This window comes from Neomonachus schauinslandi, chromosome 15 (genome assembly GCF_002201575.2).
Source record: "Neomonachus schauinslandi chromosome 15, ASM220157v2, whole genome shotgun sequence".
NCBI classification, from domain to species: Eukaryota; Metazoa; Chordata; class Mammalia; order Carnivora; family Phocidae; genus Neomonachus; species Neomonachus schauinslandi.
Genome location: NC_058417.1, coordinates 41,585,573 through 41,602,984, shown reverse-complemented (window position 1 = coordinate 41,602,984; position 17,412 = coordinate 41,585,573). Strand labels below are relative to the sequence as shown.

Sequence of the window (17,412 nt, the reverse complement as noted above, 5' to 3'; positions counted from 1 at the left end):
TTCGTGCAGCCCCCATCGCGGTGGGAGGGAAGGGGGTGAGGCTGAGTGGCCCGGAGGAGGCGGAGGGGCCAGGCGAGGCCGGGGTGGCCCGGGAGGCGGCGGCGCCGAGGCGGCTCTGACGGGCGAGCGCTCGGAGCGGCGCTGCGCTGCGCCGAGGCGGGCGGGCGGGCGGGCGGAGCGGGGCGGGCGGAGCGCGGCGCGTGGGGCTCGCCATTAGCCGTCGCTCCGCTTCGCCATCTCGGGCTTTGTCTGGCGACTCGCTGCCCCGGCGTCGGCTGCGGCGGAGCTGCGGCTCCGCTCTTCCGCCCGCCGCACCCCTCGGTGCCCCTGGCCCGCGCTCCCATTCACACGCTCGGTAAGTGAGCCCGGGCTCCGCGGATTTCGGGGGAGAGGGGTTGCTGCGAGTGGCGGCGGCGCCGATCTCCATGCGCCCGGGCAGGCCTGGGGAGCCATGCCGGGCTGGATTGAACCGGCTCCCAGCGCGGGTCCTCCGCCGAAGCCCGTCGCTCCCTCGCGGTTTCGGGGTGTAAGGAGCAAAGGGGATTTTTTTTTTTTTTTAAATTTGCAGGGAGGGCATTTTGTACGGGTAATTTTTTTTTTTTTTTTTTTTAAGTTTCGTGTGTGTTCCGTTCGGCAGCAAGGGGACCGCGAGGTAGGCGCCGAAGGCTGGCGCCGCGATGGGCGTGCGTGCGCCCCAAGCCAGTGGCCACGCTCCGGGGAAGAGGGTGGGCGCGGAGCGCCCGCTCCAGGAGGCGGGAGAGGGGAGCGAAGTGAGGACTGCCGTGAAGCCCGAATCTCAGCTGGGAGGACTTGGGGGAGAACTCCGAAGCAGAGCTGCGGGCACCCCTCAGCCTCCCCGACCGCCGGGAGGCCCTCCGGGCACCCTCTCTGCGGCCGCGCCTCGCGCCCTCCCTCCCGCGCCGGCCAAGCTTGCTAGTTCCCCCGCGGGTCTGGCGAGGTCGCTCTCGGCGCTCGCCCGCCCGCCTCGGCTCCGAGTCCCGCCGCCATCCGGGCGGCTGCGTGTCTCCCTGCCCCGGCCCCCCCCCTCCCCGGCGGCGGCGGCGGCGGCAGCAGCAGCAGCAGCAACAGCCGCCGCCGCCGCCACCACCACCACCAGCACTACCACCACCACCCCCCTCCCCTCCTTCCTTCCCTCCGCCTCGGCCGCCCGGGTCCCCCCAGCTCCCGCCCCTCCTCCCAGCTGCCCCCCGCGGAGCCCGCCCGGGCAGGCTGTGGGAGGGAGCGGAGCCGGCGAGGCGGGCGGGCTGGCGCTCGCTCCCCGGGGGTCGGTGTGCGCTCTACGGGGAAGGACGCGCTCGCTGCCCCGCTTCTCCCGCCCCCCCTCCCGCTCCTCCTCCTCCCTTCTCCCTCCTCCTCCCCGCTCCGGCGGCGGAGGCTGCGGCGGCGGCGGGGGGTGTGCGAGCTGAGGCCGGGGCCGGCGGGCGGGCGGCGGGCGGGCTGCCTGCAGGCGGAGGGCGCTGTGCTTTGTGCTTTTCGCCGCGAGGAGCAGCAGGCAGCAGCAGCCACAGCCGCCGCCGCCACAGCAGCAGCCGCCGCCCCAGCGCCGCCGCCGCCGCCGCCGCGCCCGGAGGAGGAGCCGCTGCCGCCGCGGGAGGGAGCTGCGGCTGTGCCCGGCCGAGCGGGGGAGGGCGCCGCCGCTCAGAGCCGGGGAGGGAGCCGCCGGAGCGGGAAGCCCGGAGGCCGCGCTGCGCCGGGTAACCGAGGCGGCTGAGGACGCGCTCCGGGGTCGGGGCCAGGCGGCGGGGAGCTAACCGCGGGTGCCGTAGACGCCGGGGGGGAACCCGGGGCGCCCTCCAGGCAGGGGACTGGACGAAGGAGGATCAGGGCACTGGAGAGGACGCCGAGAGCCGGGGGAGGGGAGGGCAGGAAGCGAGGCCCGAGCCGAGCCCCGGCCGCGGGCACAGGAGCCCGCGCCTCTCCGAGCCGGCAGGCGCAGTTCTCGCCGGCCGCCGGAGGGGGCCGCGGGGCCGGTGAGCGCTGCGCCCCCGCCTCGCGGCCGCCGTCCTCCCGCCCTCTCCTTGGCTCGGCTCCCCGGAGGCCGGGGCGGGGGCGCCGGCGGGGCTGGGCCGCAAGCTCGGGGGAGGAGGCGGCGGTTCCCGCCGTGGTCGCGCCTCTGCGCTGGGCTCCTCCGTGCGCGTCGGGGTGGCTGGGCGGTGGCGGCGCCTCTGACCGGGGTGGGTGGCTCGGGGGCGGGGGGGCAGGCTAGGCCGCTTCTCTCCGGCTGCTCCCCCGCCCGGGCGGGCGGGGACGGCGTCGGGAGCGCGGGGGGGGGGGGCGGCGGGAATCCGGATCCGGTCCCCGGGGGCGGTGCGGCCGCTGCGCTCCCGGGCTGGCGGCGGCTGCGCTGCGTCCGGGTCCCCGCCGGGTTGCGGAGGCGGGGGGAACCGGCCGGGGGGAGGCGGGAGGAGGAGACTGCAGCGCGTGCCCGCTTCCGCGGCCGCGCGCGCCCTTTACCCGCCCTTCCTCCTCCCCCGCCCTCCAGCCTGGGGCCTCCCCGGGGCGGGCGCACAGAGGAGGAGGAGATTTTTTTTTTTTTGGCGCGGGGGGGGGGGGGGGGGGGGGGGGGCGGGCGCGGGGGGCGCGCACTCCCACACCCACCGACCCATTAGGTCTCCTGGGGTCTTGGCAGAGTCTCCGCGAGAGGTGGACTTGTGCCCCCCTCCCCTTTGGGGGAGGGAGGAATAGAAAGTCCCTCAGCTCGCATCCCGCCTGAGTGGGGACTGGTGTTTCTCGTTAAGGGTGAGGTGGGTTTCACCGCGGGTTGCCCGGCCAGCACGACCGAGGAGGTGGCTGGAGGAGGCGGCTGGACGGCTGAAGAATGAACGGAGAAGCCGACTGCCCCACAGACCTGGAAATGGCCGCCCCCAAAGGCCAAGGTAGGAGCTCTTTAACTTATGTGCTTTTTTCCCACATGGCTGGCTGCAGGGCCCACTCCCCTTCCAAAGGGGTCGTCTGCATTCTCTGAGTTGAGATGATGGGGGACATCTTCAGTTTTATGAGTCGAGTTTGGCCAAACCCAAGTTATTTGGCCTTGAGGCTATGAACCGTATTTTTCACGCTCCATTCTTGGGTTAGAGCGGGAGAAGGAGGTCTGTGCCAGCCTTCTTTCTGGGGTTCCCAGGCAGGCCAGAGTGTGTCCTGTCCTCACCCAGTGTCCTGGAATGGGAGGAAGGATGAGGAACGCGGGGGAAGGGGGACAAGAAAGTGATTGGGAAGGCTTTTCAGGTGTTTTATTGTTATTCAGAGGACAAGGTTCTTGGTCAGGCAGGTGGAGAGAGAGGGTATTTTGGTGGTTTGAGACTCCAAGCCAGAAGAAGGTCCATAACCAGACCCTACCCCATCCAGTGGGGATCCTGTGTGTATGAGGGCAGGGGGTAGGATGAAGCTGAGCATCTGGCCATGACTGGGGGACACTGGGAGGAGAGAGGATTATTGGCCCATGTGACCCACCGTGTGGAAGCCCTGACCCAGGTTACCAGATGCAGATGCAAAGGAAGAGCCCTTTTGACTCCTAGCCCTGGATGTCTGTTCTCCCAGCTTACCTTCCAGGGTCGCTACCCTCCAGAGAGGCCTACTGGAGCTGTATTTCAGTGGCCGGAAATAGCTGGTTCAGACCCCCTTTTTGGCCTCCATGGGGAGTTGGACCCAGAAGACAACTCAGAATTCTGGGGGTTCTCCCTGGAGCCAGGGCCCTGACAGCCTTTGCCCACCTGTCTGTCTTGCCTCCCAGCTGTCCTGTATGGTTTTTCCATTTCCATTCCATTTTTCTTACTTGCCCCAAATTACTCAGATCTCTGACGTTAGTTTACGGTTGTGCAGGAGAGAACCGTCTGCATGGGTTCTTAGTTCCCACACTCCATCCTCAGTCCTTGCACATCTATGGGATCCACCTAGAGCTTAAACTAGGCAACACATTTAGATGTGTTGTGCCTCCCTGCTTCTCTCCCCTCTCCCAGTAAGTTCGCTGCTGGCCCACCAGGCCCCAAATCACCGCAGCCTCATTTCTTTCTCTTCCCCACAATAAATAGTAGCCTGAGGCAGTCTGGCATGTTAGAAATGATCATGGTTTTGAAGTAAGCCAGACCTGACTTCAAGTCTGGCTTTCTAGGTATGATGCTGTCTGGACTGGAATTCCTGTTCTAATCCATATGGTCACAGTTTTCCCTTATGACTAGATCATGTCTTGTCTTTGCCTTCAGATCGGAGGTAACCAGGGATTTGGGATGCTCTGGGAAAGAAGGATTGAGCACTTAAGGACTGGGGAACAGATGAGGGGAAAGCATGAGCTGGGCATGATTGCTTTTCTTACCCCTCCCCAGACCGCTGGTCTCAGGAAGACATGCTGACTTTGCTGGAATGTATGAAGAACAACCTTCCATCCAATGACAGCTCCAAGTTCAAAACCACCGAGTCACATATGGACTGGGAAAAAGTAGCATTTAAAGACTTTTCTGGAGACATGTGCAAGCTCAAATGGGTGGAGATTTCTAATGAGGTAACTGAATCCCCCCCTTTCCTGACACATCTACACGAACCCCTGCCTCAACCTTCCTGGTGGGGGAGAGGAAACAGAAGTCTGTAAACAGGAAGGAAAGAGACCAGGCGAGGTGCTCATGTGGTCGCCCTTGTGCATTTGGGAGGTGGCACGGTTGACAGCGCCGGCCTAGAGTTCTCAGTTCTGCCACTTTCTAGCTGTGTGGCCTTGAATACTTACCGTCTTGGAGCTTCTGTCGCCTGAGCTGTTCTGGGGATTGAATGAGGTGCTGGCATGGACAACACGTCGAGGTCAGGTGGTCACCTTGTTGCTGTCCTTTGGTGTGTGTGGACTGCCTGGTCCTCTGCCGGAGGCATGGGCCAGCACCTCGGTGTCAGGGGCTGAGTGGTGGCTGTTGGCCTCTGCCCTTCCCCCTTTGATAAATTCAGTCTAGTGGAAAATAGAGGAGACCCGTTGGAAAAGGGGGATATGCTCTGGGGTGATGTTTCCCTTTCCAAACTTCCCCTTGCACTCACCTCCTTTCTTCCTCCAGGTGAGGAAGTTCCGAACATTGACAGAATTGATCCTTGATGCTCAGGAACATGTTAAAAATCCTTACAAAGGCAAAAAACTCAAGGTGAGTTTCCAGGAGGAGGAGCATGACATGTAGGAGAGGAATGGGCCAAAGAACAGATACTGTCTGACTTTCACCGTGTCCTTGACCCTCCTTCCAGAAACACCCGGACTTCCCAAAGAAGCCCCTGACCCCTTATTTCCGCTTTTTCATGGAGAAGCGGGCCAAGTACGCGAAGCTCCACCCTGAGATGAGCAACCTGGACCTGACCAAGATTCTGTCCAAGAAATACAAGGAGCTGCCGGAGAAGAAGAAGGTGGGGGGAGGGGGGTGAAACGGGGAGGAGGGAAAAGGCAGGGAGCAGCTGGTGCAGTGTAGGTCAACTGTGGGGGGAGGCTTAGAGGGACTTGGCATCCGGGGGGGGGGGGGGGCGGTCAGCAGAGCAGAGTGTAGGGCCTCGGGCAGCCACACTTGATCTCCTCCTCCCGGTCCCACACACAATCAGGTACAGGGACTGTCGAAGGCATAACGTGGACTGCGGCAGGTGCTCAGTCCAGCCTTTGACCCCACAGACAGTCCACAGTTTCTCTCACACAGCTCGGCTTCTGTGCTCACATGCTCTGTCGGGCTGGCCCAGCGGTTCATCCTCTGACGTTTCCCACTGTGGTCTCATCTGATGCACGCAGTATCCCCATACAGGGAACCCCTGGAGAAGGGGTTATTCTGATTGTGTGGGCACAGAACTGAGGCTCAGGAGGGACTCATGTCCTGGGTCCCCCCACTAGTGACAGCAGAGCAGGACGCGGGTGTGCTTCTCGCTGCCACATCCACACGTGAAGTGGGCTTCCTTCCTCCATGCACACGTTCGCCCGAGGATGCCCCGTGTCCCTTGTGGCCTCCTGCTGTCCCGGGCCGTCAGAGATCATTGACCTTGGGCAGAGGTTACCCCAGTCTCCCAGGCAGGGTTGGACCCAGTCCTGCACGGTGAGGTCAAATGGACCCTCCCTGAGGTTTGCAGCCGGGCCCTGAGCGAGATGGGGGTGGGGTGGGAGATGGACAGCAAGGGTGCCGGGCTGCAAGGCGGAGCCACGGAGAGGGGTCAGTGAGGGGCAGCGGGAGAGAGAAGCGGGCCCACTGGGGGAAGAAGAGACCAAGCCGCACATAGCCAGCTCTCAGGAGGCGGCACTGGCCGCCGCCCCATGCGTAGTCCTCCGTCTTCCCGGTCCGTGCACTCTGGCTGCAGGCTCACATGCCCCCTCGGTTCTGCACCCGAAAAGGAGCCAGCTTGGCGGGGTGAAGCCAGCTGTCTCCACTGCCACCCAGGCCCAGCCGGGGTAGGAAGTGGCGGAGTTCTCCTTGGCCCCTCTGACGGGGAGGTCGCAGAGCAGACCGTACACACGACACCCAGACACTCAGGGTGTGGGAGGCAGAGGCCAAGGGTCCCAGGACCAGGGAGGGCTAAGACACTACGCAGTAGAGCGGACAGGGTGCTGGCCTGGGCAACCCAAGACTTGGGCCCGTTCTCGTGACTACCCTTGAATTGCTGTGTGTGTGACCTGTGGTAAGTTCCTTCGTTTCTCTGGACCTGGTCTTTATCTGAGGTGCGGAGGGTAAGCCCGACCCTGTGCGTGACTTCTTGTTCTGTGTAAGGAGGACTGAGACTGGGGCAGAGTGGACTGGGCTCTGTTCCCCGTTTTCTGCAGGAACCACAGGGGAAAGTGAGGCTGTCTCTTCCTGTGCCTGGTGCCTCTTCTGGGAGAGGCAGGGGTTGAGCTCAGTTGCTGTGAGCCCCTGGACCCTTCCAAGGCTGACTCTTGTGACTCGGGGAAAGAGAGAAAAGAGAGCTGGACGTTGAGTGGTAGCCAGTAGAAGAGGAGAGGAAAGAGACCGGTGGGAAAGGAAGGATGAGGAATGGAGAGGCAGAAACAAAACAGGGAAGTAGGTGATCGCGGGAGGGGAGGCCAGCCCTACAGAAGGAGGTGGAGGAGAACGAAGAGAAGCCAAGGCAGAGGAGAGCCAGTGGGGTGGGGGAGGGAGGGCTGGAGGAGCCCGCCAGCTAGGAGCCGGGAAGAAGGTAACAGGAAGGGGTTCAGAGTGGGGAAGGCATGTGAAGGATAGCCAGGGGACCGGAGGTACTACCACTCAGTGGATCGGGAAGAAAATCCAAATTCAGGAGACCAGTCTGTTAGAGTGTCATTTACATTGCAAGAATTCACTCTGGGTGCCTTCAACACCGTCTCCCCTCAGGCCTTGAAAGCAGGACTCAGCCTGCCCCCTGGCCCTGTGGGCCACCTTGGAGGCAGCAGACCAATGCCGGCTGCCACAGACATGGGAGGAGGGAATGATAGGGGCAAGGCCTACACCACCTCCTGACTCATCACGGGGAGTTCTGCGGTGTTGGGGAAACTGGGGGAGGTAGGGTTGGTAGGGTCAGGGGGAGTCCCAGTGCTGTCACTGCTCACTGGGACTGGGTGAGGCCGGGTCCCACTTCTGGGACTCTCCCTCTCAACAGGAGGGACCAGGATGTAGAATGTGTTCTGGGAGACCCCAGTAGCTCCCACTGTTTGGTGCTAAGCCAACAGTCTGGGCTACGGTTGAGTCTCCCCAGCCCACTGGAAGGCAGGCCACCATCCCCTGCCAGCTCGTGCCACCCTCGGTTTGTCCACGTCACCGCTGGGAGGCAAAATAGCAAGGACTCAGTGGCTTTTATAGCTCAGGCTTTGGGTCGTGGATGACCCCATCCCCTCCTCCCCCAGATGAAATATATTCAGGACTTCCAGAGAGAGAAACAGGAGTTCGAGCGAAACCTGGCCCGGTTCAGGTAAGGCAGTGGAGCCCAGAGGAGGGCCACAGGGCACTGGGTGTGGCAGGATAGGGTAACCCCGACCAGAGCCTCAGGCTTGCCATCTGTGAGGCATGGAAGACGGGTCACGTGTAGACCCTAGTGGGTCATGCTCAAGGGCAGGGACAGGCAGGTAGCCACTGTCCCACTCGGCCCCAGTTGATAGGCCACCGAGCCTCGGTGGGTGGGGCAGCTAGCCGGGGTCTCCCTGGCAGGACCCCCCAGCACCCGCTGACTGTCGCTCCCCACGCCCTGGCTAGGGAGGATCACCCTGACCTAATCCAGAATGCCAAGAAGTCGGACATCCCCGAGAAGCCCAAAACCCCCCAGCAGCTGTGGTACACCCACGAGAAGAAGGTGTACCTCAAAGTGCGGCCCGACGTGAGTGTCCGGCCGGGGGGGACGGGGAGGGTGTGTGGTGGTGGCCAGGGGGGAGCCGCGCCAGGTCGGCCGGGCACGGTGCAGGGGAGCAGGAGAGGAGGCCCCTCCCCAGGGCTGGGCTGCATGGACAGGGCCTGGGCCAGCTGGCGTGTGAGTGCGTGCGTGCGTGCGTGCGTGCGTGAGCCTGTCCCCTTGCACCTAGGCGGGACCCCCGCCTCTCCACTTTTCCCCTCCTGGCCTGTGGGGGACACTCATGTGACCTCCTGTGGCCTGAGGGGGCGGGGGCCTCTGTGCCCCCCTCCCCCCGCCCCTCTCCCTGCCCCTGGCTGCCTGTGTGTGTCTGACGGCTTTTGGTTTGCAGGCCACTACGAAGGAGGTGAAGGACTCCCTGGGGAAGCAGTGGTCTCAGCTCTCGGACAAAAAGAGGCTGAAATGGATTCATAAGGCCCTGGAGCAGCGGAAGGAGTACGAGGTTAGGCTTCCGCTGCGCTCCTCCCCATCCGGCTCTTCAAGAGCCTCTGCCCTCTGACTCTGGCCTCCGCACTCTGCGGGAGGCAGTCACTCCCTGTCCCTCCATTGAGGGAGGGGCCTTCTGGGCCCCTCACCTCTGCCCCTACCTTCCCTGCCCCCCCCATGAGATCTCAGGCTAGGGCAGGGCAGGGCGCCATATCTCGTGTGACGTAGCAGACACACGGCCACCCCCCAGCTTTTGCTCCCTGCCTCCCCTCCCCAGCGGCTCTCCCCCTCCCACCCTGGCCCCGGCTAACCCCACACCCCGTTGCCCTCCATTCCCCCACCTCACTCTGCAGGAGATTATGCGTGACTATATCCAGAAGCACCCTGAGCTGAACATCAGTGAGGAGGGCATCACCAAGTCCACCCTCACCAAGGCCGAACGCCAGCTCAAGGACAAGTTTGATGGGCGACCCACCAAGCCACCTCCGTGAGTGCTGCCCTGGGGTGGGGGTGGGGGGTGAGTGGGCCAGTGAGCATCTAGGGAGCTCGGCCAGGCTCTGAAGCCGAGGAAGCCAGCTGCCCTGGTCCCTCGGGGAGGCCGCTCAGGGAGGACACGTCTCCTTCCCTGCCGGTTCTGACAGGAACAGCTACTCGCTCTACTGCGCCGAGCTGATGGCCAACATGAAGGACGTGCCCAGCACCGAGCGCATGGTCCTGTGCAGTCAGCAGTGGAAGCTGCTCTCCCAGAAGGAGAAGGATGCTTACCACAAGAAGTGTGACCAGGTGAGCTGTGCTAAGGAGGACTTCCGGAGACGCGTAGGCCTGGCCTTGGGAGTTGAAGCAGGAGATCTGGCCCCGGCTAGGGTCAGTCGGTTACTGGGCAAACGGATTTCGGGCCCCTGCTCCAAACTCGGTGGTGTGCTGGGTCTAGCACCTGGGCTGCTCAAAGTGGATGGCCTCAGGCCTTGTGTCTACGGCCCGTAGAGGGAGTCGAGGCCCTGTCCAGGCTGTGCACATCTTGTAGACGGTGATTGTGCCTTGAGAACCAGCGGGTCCGCCCCCAGACTGACCCTGACTCCCCCTCTTTTTCCAGAAAAAGAAAGACTATGAGGTGGAACTGCTCCGTTTCCTAGAGGTGAGTGTTCCTGTAGGTGGGGCATCGGGCAGACGCGGGCCTTGGGATTAAGGCCCTTTGGACCCCCTGGGAGCAAGCTGGCCACCAGGCGCGCAGCCCCATGCCACCTCTTGTCTCCGGACCAGAGCCTGCCTGAGGAGGAACAGCAGCGGGTCCTCGGGGAGGAGAAGATGTTAAGCATCAACAAGAAGCAAGCCACCAGCCCAGCCTCCAAGAAGCCCTCGCAGGAAGGGAGCAAGGTGCGCAGCGGGCACAACTGACTGGGGGCTGGGGGGGGGAAGTGGGGCTCCCCGCCAACACCCCCAGGACCCAGACCTTCGTTGTCCACCTACAGGGCGGCTCCGAGAAGCCCAAGCGGCCAGTGTCAGCCATGTTCATCTTCTCTGAAGAGAAGCGGCGGCAGCTGCAAGAGGAGCGGCCCGAGCTCTCGGAGAGCGAGCTGACCCGGCTTCTGGCCCGCATGTGGAATGACTTGTCGGAAAAGAAGAAGGTCAGGCTCCCTCGGCCCACAGGGGCTGTCAGGGCCGGTCCCGGCCGCTCCTCCCCCAGGGGCTAGCTGCACTTCCTCAGCCTTGGCCTGTGTGAGCCACACGTCTGCCTGGGCTCGGATGCTGAGCCTGGGAGCTCCGCAAGCCGGAAGGCGGGAAGCTGTCAGCCAAGGGCCCGGGCTCCCCAGGGAGCAGAGCCGGTTGGCGCACTGAGCCCCAGGCTGGAGACATCTGCACCAGCCCACGCCTCGGAGCCTCTGAGCCTCTGAGCCGCCCCGCCCTGGCCAAGGGGGTGGGGGGAGCCTTGCAGTGCTGGACGGGGAGCGCGCGCCCCCTGGGGGCGGCCGGAAGGCTGACGCCCCTGCCATCCCTCCGCAGGCCAAGTACAAGGCCCGGGAGGCGGCGCTGAAGGCCCAGTCCGAGAGGAAGCCGGGCGGGGACCGTGAGGAACGGGGCAAGCTGCCGGAGTCACCCAAGAGAGCTGAGGAGATCTGGCAGCAGAGCGTCATCGGGGACTACCTGGCCCGCTTCAAGGTGGCAGGGGGCCCAAAGGGGTTGTTCCGCAGCCTGCCCACGCGGGCCGCCTCCAGCCCCAGGTGACCCCTCCCATAGCTGACACCCCTGTTTGTCTCCAGAATGACCGGGTGAAGGCCTTGAAAGCCATGGAGATGACCTGGAACAACATGGAGAAGAAGGAGAAACTGATGTGGATTAAGAAGGCAGCCGAAGACCAAAAGCGATACGAGGTGGGAAGAAGGGCTCTGCTGGCCTGCTCGGTGGGCTCGGGGGAGCTGGCCGCCTCCCTGCGCTTCAGTGGCCGGAGCACCCTTTCCTCGGTGGGTGGGCCATGGAGCCAGGAGCCCCAGCCTTGGTTGTGTGACCCTGAGCAAACGTCCCACCTTCCCGCTCAGAACCTCAGTCACGTGTCCGTAGATGGGGGCGGTGGTACGTGTCCTGTGAGTGTAGTTGTGGTAGCACTTGGGAGCAGCGGCGCCTGACCCAGGTGTGAGCTCCCCGGCTCTGCCTTGGTTTCTAAGGCACTGATGGCCTGGGGCGGGAGGCAGAAGTACTTCTGGGTGGGGGAGTGCAGCGAGCGAGCGTGACCCTCCCGGGTGTCCCCGCAGAGAGAGCTGAGTGAGATGCGGGCGCCTCCCGCTGCTGCAAACTCGTCCAAGAAGATGAAGTTCCAAGGAGAACCGAAGAAGCCTCCCATGTGAGTCAGAGGGCCGGAACCCACCCTGGCCGCGGGGAGGGTCATGGCCAGAGGGTTTGCTGGGTCGGCGTCTTAACCCTCCCTGCGCCGCCCCACCTCGTAGGAACGGTTACCAGAAGTTCTCCCAGGAACTGCTGTCCAACGGGGAGCTGAACCACCTGCCACTGAAAGAGCGCATGGTGGAGATCGGTAGTCGCTGGCAGCGTATCTCGCAGAGCCAGAAGGAGCACTACAAAAAACTGGCGGAGGAACAGCAGAAGCAGTACAAAGTACACCTGGACCTCTGGGTCAAGGTGAGAGGGCTGGGGACCCTTGGAAGAAGGAGGCATCGTCAGGCGGGTCTGCATTCATGATTTCATTCAGCGTCCGAGCAGGCCTATAGGGTAATGATTGCTGTCAAAGAAACCAAGGTTCAGAGAGGTTAAGTAATCTACCGAAGGTCACGCAGCTAGTAAGTAGAATAATCCAGATCAGACTGCCTTTTCCAACTCCAGCTGGGACCGGCTCCCCTTCTGCACCCTGGGTGAGCAGTCAGATCTGTAACATGGGGAGGGTCACCTATGTGTTCCCCAGCTCTCCAGGCAGGTTAACCAGGGGCCCTGGAGATAGGGTGTAAGTGTCCAGAGATTTGGGGAGCCCCAGACCCCCTCATCTGTGGCTCCAGGCTTGCAGGGTGGGAGTGTTGGTACCAGGGTGTGGTGATGGTTGTGGGGGCTTCTCTGAGCTGAGGAAGGACTAACTCTGGAGCCTCTGCTTGGGCAGAACAACAGGAGGGACACGAAAACCAGTAGTCCTAGGGCGGGGTAGCCCAGAAAAGGGTTCGGAGCATCTCGAGAAGTAGTATTGGAGCTGTGTTCGCGGATCCTGGGGGGGCTGTCTACAGAGACCCAAGGTATGGGGAGAGTAGCAGGGGCAGAATGGGGTCGTGGTATGTGAGGGCTTAGCCCGCTGCCTGGCGCTTGGTCACCTGCAGATTGGGTGGCGTTCCAACCTTTACCTCCCCCTCTGTGTCCCACAGAGTCTGTCTCCCCAGGACCGGGCAGCATATAAAGAGTACATCTCCAATGTGAGTCTGGGAGCAGGGCGGTGCCAGGGAAAGGGAGGGTTTGGGGGGGCCAATGTCTGCAACTCATGGCCGCTCCCTTTGTCTGTGTCCCCATCCTTTCCCCCAGAAACGTAAGAGCATGACCAAGCTGCGAGGCCCAAACCCCAAGTCCAGCCGGACTGCCTTGCAGTCCAAGTCGGTAAGGAGCTCCTCCCAGACGGGGTAGGGTGGGGGGATCCTCCGTGCCTGGAGGGGTGTGGCCGAGACCACTGATGTGCCTCCGCCCCTCCCAGGAGTCTGAGGAGGATGATGAAGAGGACGAGGAGGATGAGGACGAGGATGAAGAGGAGGAGGACGAGGAGAACGGGGACTCCTCTGAGGATGGCGGGGACTCCTCCGAGTCGAGCAGTGAGGACGAGAGCGAGGATGGAGATGAGGTCAGGCGGCGGGGCGGGGCGGCGGGGGGGAAGGTGGCGGGGGGCGGCTTGCCGGGACTGCCACCTGGTGACCGCATTCCTTGCCCCCCCCCCCCCAGAACGAGGAGGATGACGAGGACGAGGACGACGACGAGGAGGACGATGAGGATGAGGACAACGAGTCTGAGGGCAGCAGCTCTAGCTCCTCTTCCTCGGGGGACTCCTCGGACTCTGATTCCAACTGAGGCTCAGTCCCACCCAGGGCTCCCCTCCCCAGCTGACCACCTTTGTTTCTCCCCCATGTTCTGTCCCCTGCCCCCTGGCCTCCCCCACTTTCTTTTCTTTTTCTTTTCTTTTTTTTTTTTTTTAATCCGGCGGGGGAGGGGCTGGAGGAGCCCAGGCCAGGACTCTGCAGCCTCAGAGACACCAGCCCTGGGGGGCCCTCCAGGGAGCGCAACCATCAGACTGAGCCACCACTGGACCGGCCCGGCCCAGCCCTCTTCTGCACTTGCGGTTCCGTCATGGACAATGGACCTGGGAGTGGGGTGGGGGGTTCCCAGAGTTCGGTGAGGCCCTCCACGCCCGCCGCCCGACCCATGGGAGGGTGGAAGCTTGGGGAAGACCCCTCCCTTCCCAGAGGGGCTTGCCGACTGGACCCCTACATTGGAACTGGAGGCAGGGAACGTGGGGGGAGGAGGGCAGGAGCCTCAGAGAAAACGGGCACTGCCCCATAGCCCTCTCCCCTGCCCTCTGCAGGAAGGAGCTGCCTGGACCCACTCGCGGGGGGAGGGGGCAGAAGTGTTTTTTATATATGTGTATATATTTTTTTTTTTAAGCTCTGAGCTGTCAACGAGACGTTTCCTACCGATCTCGGCTGCCGTCTCTGTTGTCATTTCTGGGAGAGGGAGGGTTTAGGGGGTAGGTTTGGGACTTTTTTAAAACGGTCTTGATGCGAATGGAAAAGTGTGTGCGTGTGTGTGTCCGCCTGTACATAGCATGGATGCACCTGTGGATGTGTGCATAGGCGTGTGTGTGTGTGCGTGCGTGCGTGTGTAAGAGAAGGGGGAGCCCACCTCAGTCTGTGAATCTAGTGAATGGGTTGGTGAGGGCCAGGGAGACCTTGATCCTGGTGGGAACAGGCTGGGGCAGCCCCTTTCTCCACATTCTCTGCTTTGCCTAATCTCTGATTCAGTTGAGGGGGGGCGGGTACTGAAACCACTCTAACTTTCCTGTAGCTGCTTCCCTCGAGGGCCACGTGACTCTGAGCCCGCTGGTCTCCAGCGGGGCATGGGGAGGGGGCCAGACTGGGTGAACCTAAGAGCATTTATTCAGTGGGAAAGGCCTTCCCCGTTCACCTGAGAGGTTGCCTGGCCACCTTAGGCTCAGAAACTGGGCTTTGAGAAATATATTGGAAGCTCTTAACATACACCCCCTCCTGCCTTTCCCGAAAACCTCCAGAACCCCCCACCCCTATTCCCTTTGATTTCTCAGGTCTGCTCCCTTCCCCACCCCTCCAAACCCCCAGCTGGGGAAGGGGTCTGCAAAGGCTGCTTTTGCAGCTGTCCCTCTAACCCTTCCTGGCCATCTCGAAATTTCTGGTACCCTAATTCCTTGGACCCTTAATAAGCCAAGCCACCTTATCTCTGTGGATTGAAATTTTTACTTTCTGATTAAATTTTGGCGCTTTTTTTCCCCCTTACAATCATGTCAATGACCTATTTAGTTGGGGCTTTGTGCTTTTCCGCCTTCTCCCTCTGAATGAAAGCCAAGGGGTGGAGGAAGAGTGGGAGTCCACCCAGGGGGTGGGATGGGAAAGGTGGACCCCACTCCCAAAGGAAAGCAGACCATCTGCTTTGCCTTGGACATGGTGCTGGGGGTGGGGGAATTAGGGGAGGATACTCCCCACTCCCACTCCCCTTCCTTTGTCCTGACCCTGATATAGGGGTTCATAGGTTCTATTTCTTCCCAAGAGCCCCTGCAAAGAACCCCATTTTCCTGTTTGAATGCCCCTATACTGTTGTGTTTTAGTGGAATGTGTTTTCATTTAAAAACAACTTTGAATGGGGCACTTTTTTTTTTCCCCGTTTTAAAAATCGAAAATTCTTACAGTACGAACAGGGCTGTGGGGATGGGGGTGTTGGTGCTGTAAGAGGTCACTCTGAGTGCATTTTGGCACTGGGATGGGATGGTTGGAGTGGGAGGACCCCCCCCACTCTCTCCCCTTTTTTTCTAATATTTAAGGAGTGTTTTTGTAGGTTTCAGCAACAACCACAACTTGAATTTGTATCATGGGAGGTGGGAGGGAATGTCTTAGAGGTGTCTGCCTAAGCTTAAGGCCAACTGTAGAAGTTTTGTTTTCCCTCTTTTTGTACAATAAAGTGAAAAACAAAGGTTTGACTTGCTGTCTGCTCACTGGAATCAATGAAGGGCGGGGTGCGGGGGAGATGCACCAAGTTCAGCGGGGAAAGACTCTCGAAGCCAGCTTGTTTGCCCCTTCTCTCTAGAACCATCTTTCTCTTCCTAAAGATTCCATAGGCAGCCTACCTTCACATTTTTCTGTGCTATTATTGCACTTCCGTTTCAGTTCACCTTGGGTTGTCAGACCACTAAAGACAGAATTTGGGGAACGGATACATTATTTTCTCCCAGAGTGCACTGCCTTGGGAAATTGGGAGCAACGAACTATTAGGGTCGGGTTCACCCTGGTCATGTAAGGATTTATCATTGGGAGTTGGGGTGACCCTCCTATCTTGAGCTGTCAGCCTCACCCAGGGTTAGAGATGACTTTCCTAACTCCACCCAGGGCTCTTATGGGAAGTGAGCTGGGCCAAGATGACTCGCCCTCTGAGCTTAAGGAAGATAGATAGGCTTCCCTGCATAGGCCTTGGCCAGGTTCCTGGAACCACCAAGGGCTGGAGACCTAGTCCCCATCCAGGAGCTCTCCCTTGGCCCCACACCCTGGTGTTCTTGGCCAAATTGCTGGAAACCTCACTGCCCTTCATGGTCTCCCATTTCCTCACCTCTCACTCACCACTCTCCTGGGGTGACTCTAAATTCACCAGCATGTTCATCATTCCATCCAGTGGACACTTGTCCATCTCTTGACTTCTTGGTCTATTCTGCTAGCATTGGCTCCTCATTCTATCCTAGGTGTTCATGTCACCTTATGAACCTCCAATTATCACCCATAGGTAACTAATCCAAAAGGTGGTATCTACAGAGACCGCTCTTACAAACTGCAAACCTGTGTAGATTTCCGTGTATCCTCTGGGATATGTTGCAGGCACCTCATCCCTCAAGGCCCAAAATGATCACCAACCTCTAGTTATTCAAACTAGAAACTAGGGTATCAGCCTTGACTTCTCTCTCCCTCTTAAACCTCCATATGTATTTGCTCACCTAGACCTGTCCATTCCACTTCCTGTATCTCTCCCAAATCTGTGCACCCTTCCCCATTGCTGTCATCCCCATCCTATTCAAGGCCACCATCATTGCTCAACTTCCGCAAAGACTTCCTAAAACTGGTCTTCCTGCTTACACTCTTGCCCCCTACAGTCCATTCTGCACACAGCAACCAAAGTTATTTTTAAAAAAGAAATCTGGGGGCATCCTGCTGGCTCAGTTGGAAGAGTGTGCGACTCCGGATCTCTGGGTCATGAGTTTGAGCCCCACATTGGGTGTAGAGCTTACTTAAATGAATAAAAAAAAATTTTTTTTTTAAGATTTTTATTTATTTATTTGACAGAGAGAGACACAGCGAGAGAGGGAACACAAGCAGGGGGAGTGGGAGAGGGAGAAGCAGGCTTCCCGCGGAGCAGGGAGCCCGATGTGGGGCTCGATCCCGGGACCCCGGGATCATGACCTGAGCCGGAGGCAGACACTTAATGACTGAGCCACCCGGGCGCCCCTCAGATTTTTCACTTTATTTCTTTAAAATTTTTTATTCATGGGGCGCTCAGGTCATGATCCCGGGGTCCCGGGATCGAGCCCCACATCGGGCTCCCTGCTCCGCGGGAAGCCTGCTTCTCCCTCTCCCACTCCCCCTGCTTGTGTTCCCTCTCTCGCTGTGTCTCTCTGTCAAATAAATAAATAAAAATCTTTAAAAAAAAAGAAATCTGGTTACTTCTGTACTAACAACTTACATGACTCCACAAGGCCTGGCCCCTGCTTCCCATCTCCCACCTTCTCTCACCCTGCTCTTCCTAATCACTCACAACGATCCAGCCAAATGATCTCTTTTGTTCTTCAAACATGCCTACCACAGGGCCTTTGTACTTTCTGCCCCAAATGCTAATCTCTCAATTCTACACACAGCTGGTTTTCTCATCCTGCAGGCTTCAGCTCAAATGTCACCTCATAGACAGGCG

The 17,412-nt window shown here is 60.5% G+C and overlaps 1 protein-coding gene across 3 annotated transcripts; it reads left to right on the top strand.

Moving 5' to 3' along the window:
* The first annotated feature begins 214 nt into the window (after positions 1–214).
* UBTF (upstream binding transcription factor) lies at positions 215–15,433 on the top strand. 3 transcript variants are annotated; one of them, XM_021681761.2, is made up of 21 exons: positions 215–355; positions 2,760–2,897; positions 4,341–4,516; positions 5,049–5,132; positions 5,230–5,385; positions 7,826–7,890; positions 8,172–8,292; positions 8,654–8,764; positions 9,102–9,235; positions 9,390–9,531; positions 9,842–9,883; positions 10,009–10,122; positions 10,218–10,373; positions 10,750–10,905; positions 11,007–11,117; positions 11,496–11,584; positions 11,688–11,877; positions 12,603–12,650; positions 12,757–12,828; positions 12,923–13,066; positions 13,165–15,433. In XM_021681761.2, the coding sequence occupies exons 2-21, from the start codon at positions 2,840–2,842 to the stop codon at positions 13,288–13,290; spliced, it is 2,295 nt and encodes a 764-aa protein (XP_021537436.1). In that variant the 5' UTR covers positions 215–355; positions 2,760–2,839; the 3' UTR covers positions 13,291–15,433. The 3 variants fall into 3 exon arrangements, with proteins under 3 accessions (XP_021537436.1, XP_021537439.1, XP_021537437.1); XM_021681762.2 differs by lacking the exon at positions 215–355 and adding an exon at positions 1,655–1,715; XM_021681764.2 differs by lacking the exon at positions 8,654–8,764.
* The last annotated feature ends 1,979 nt before the right edge of the window (positions 15,434–17,412 follow it).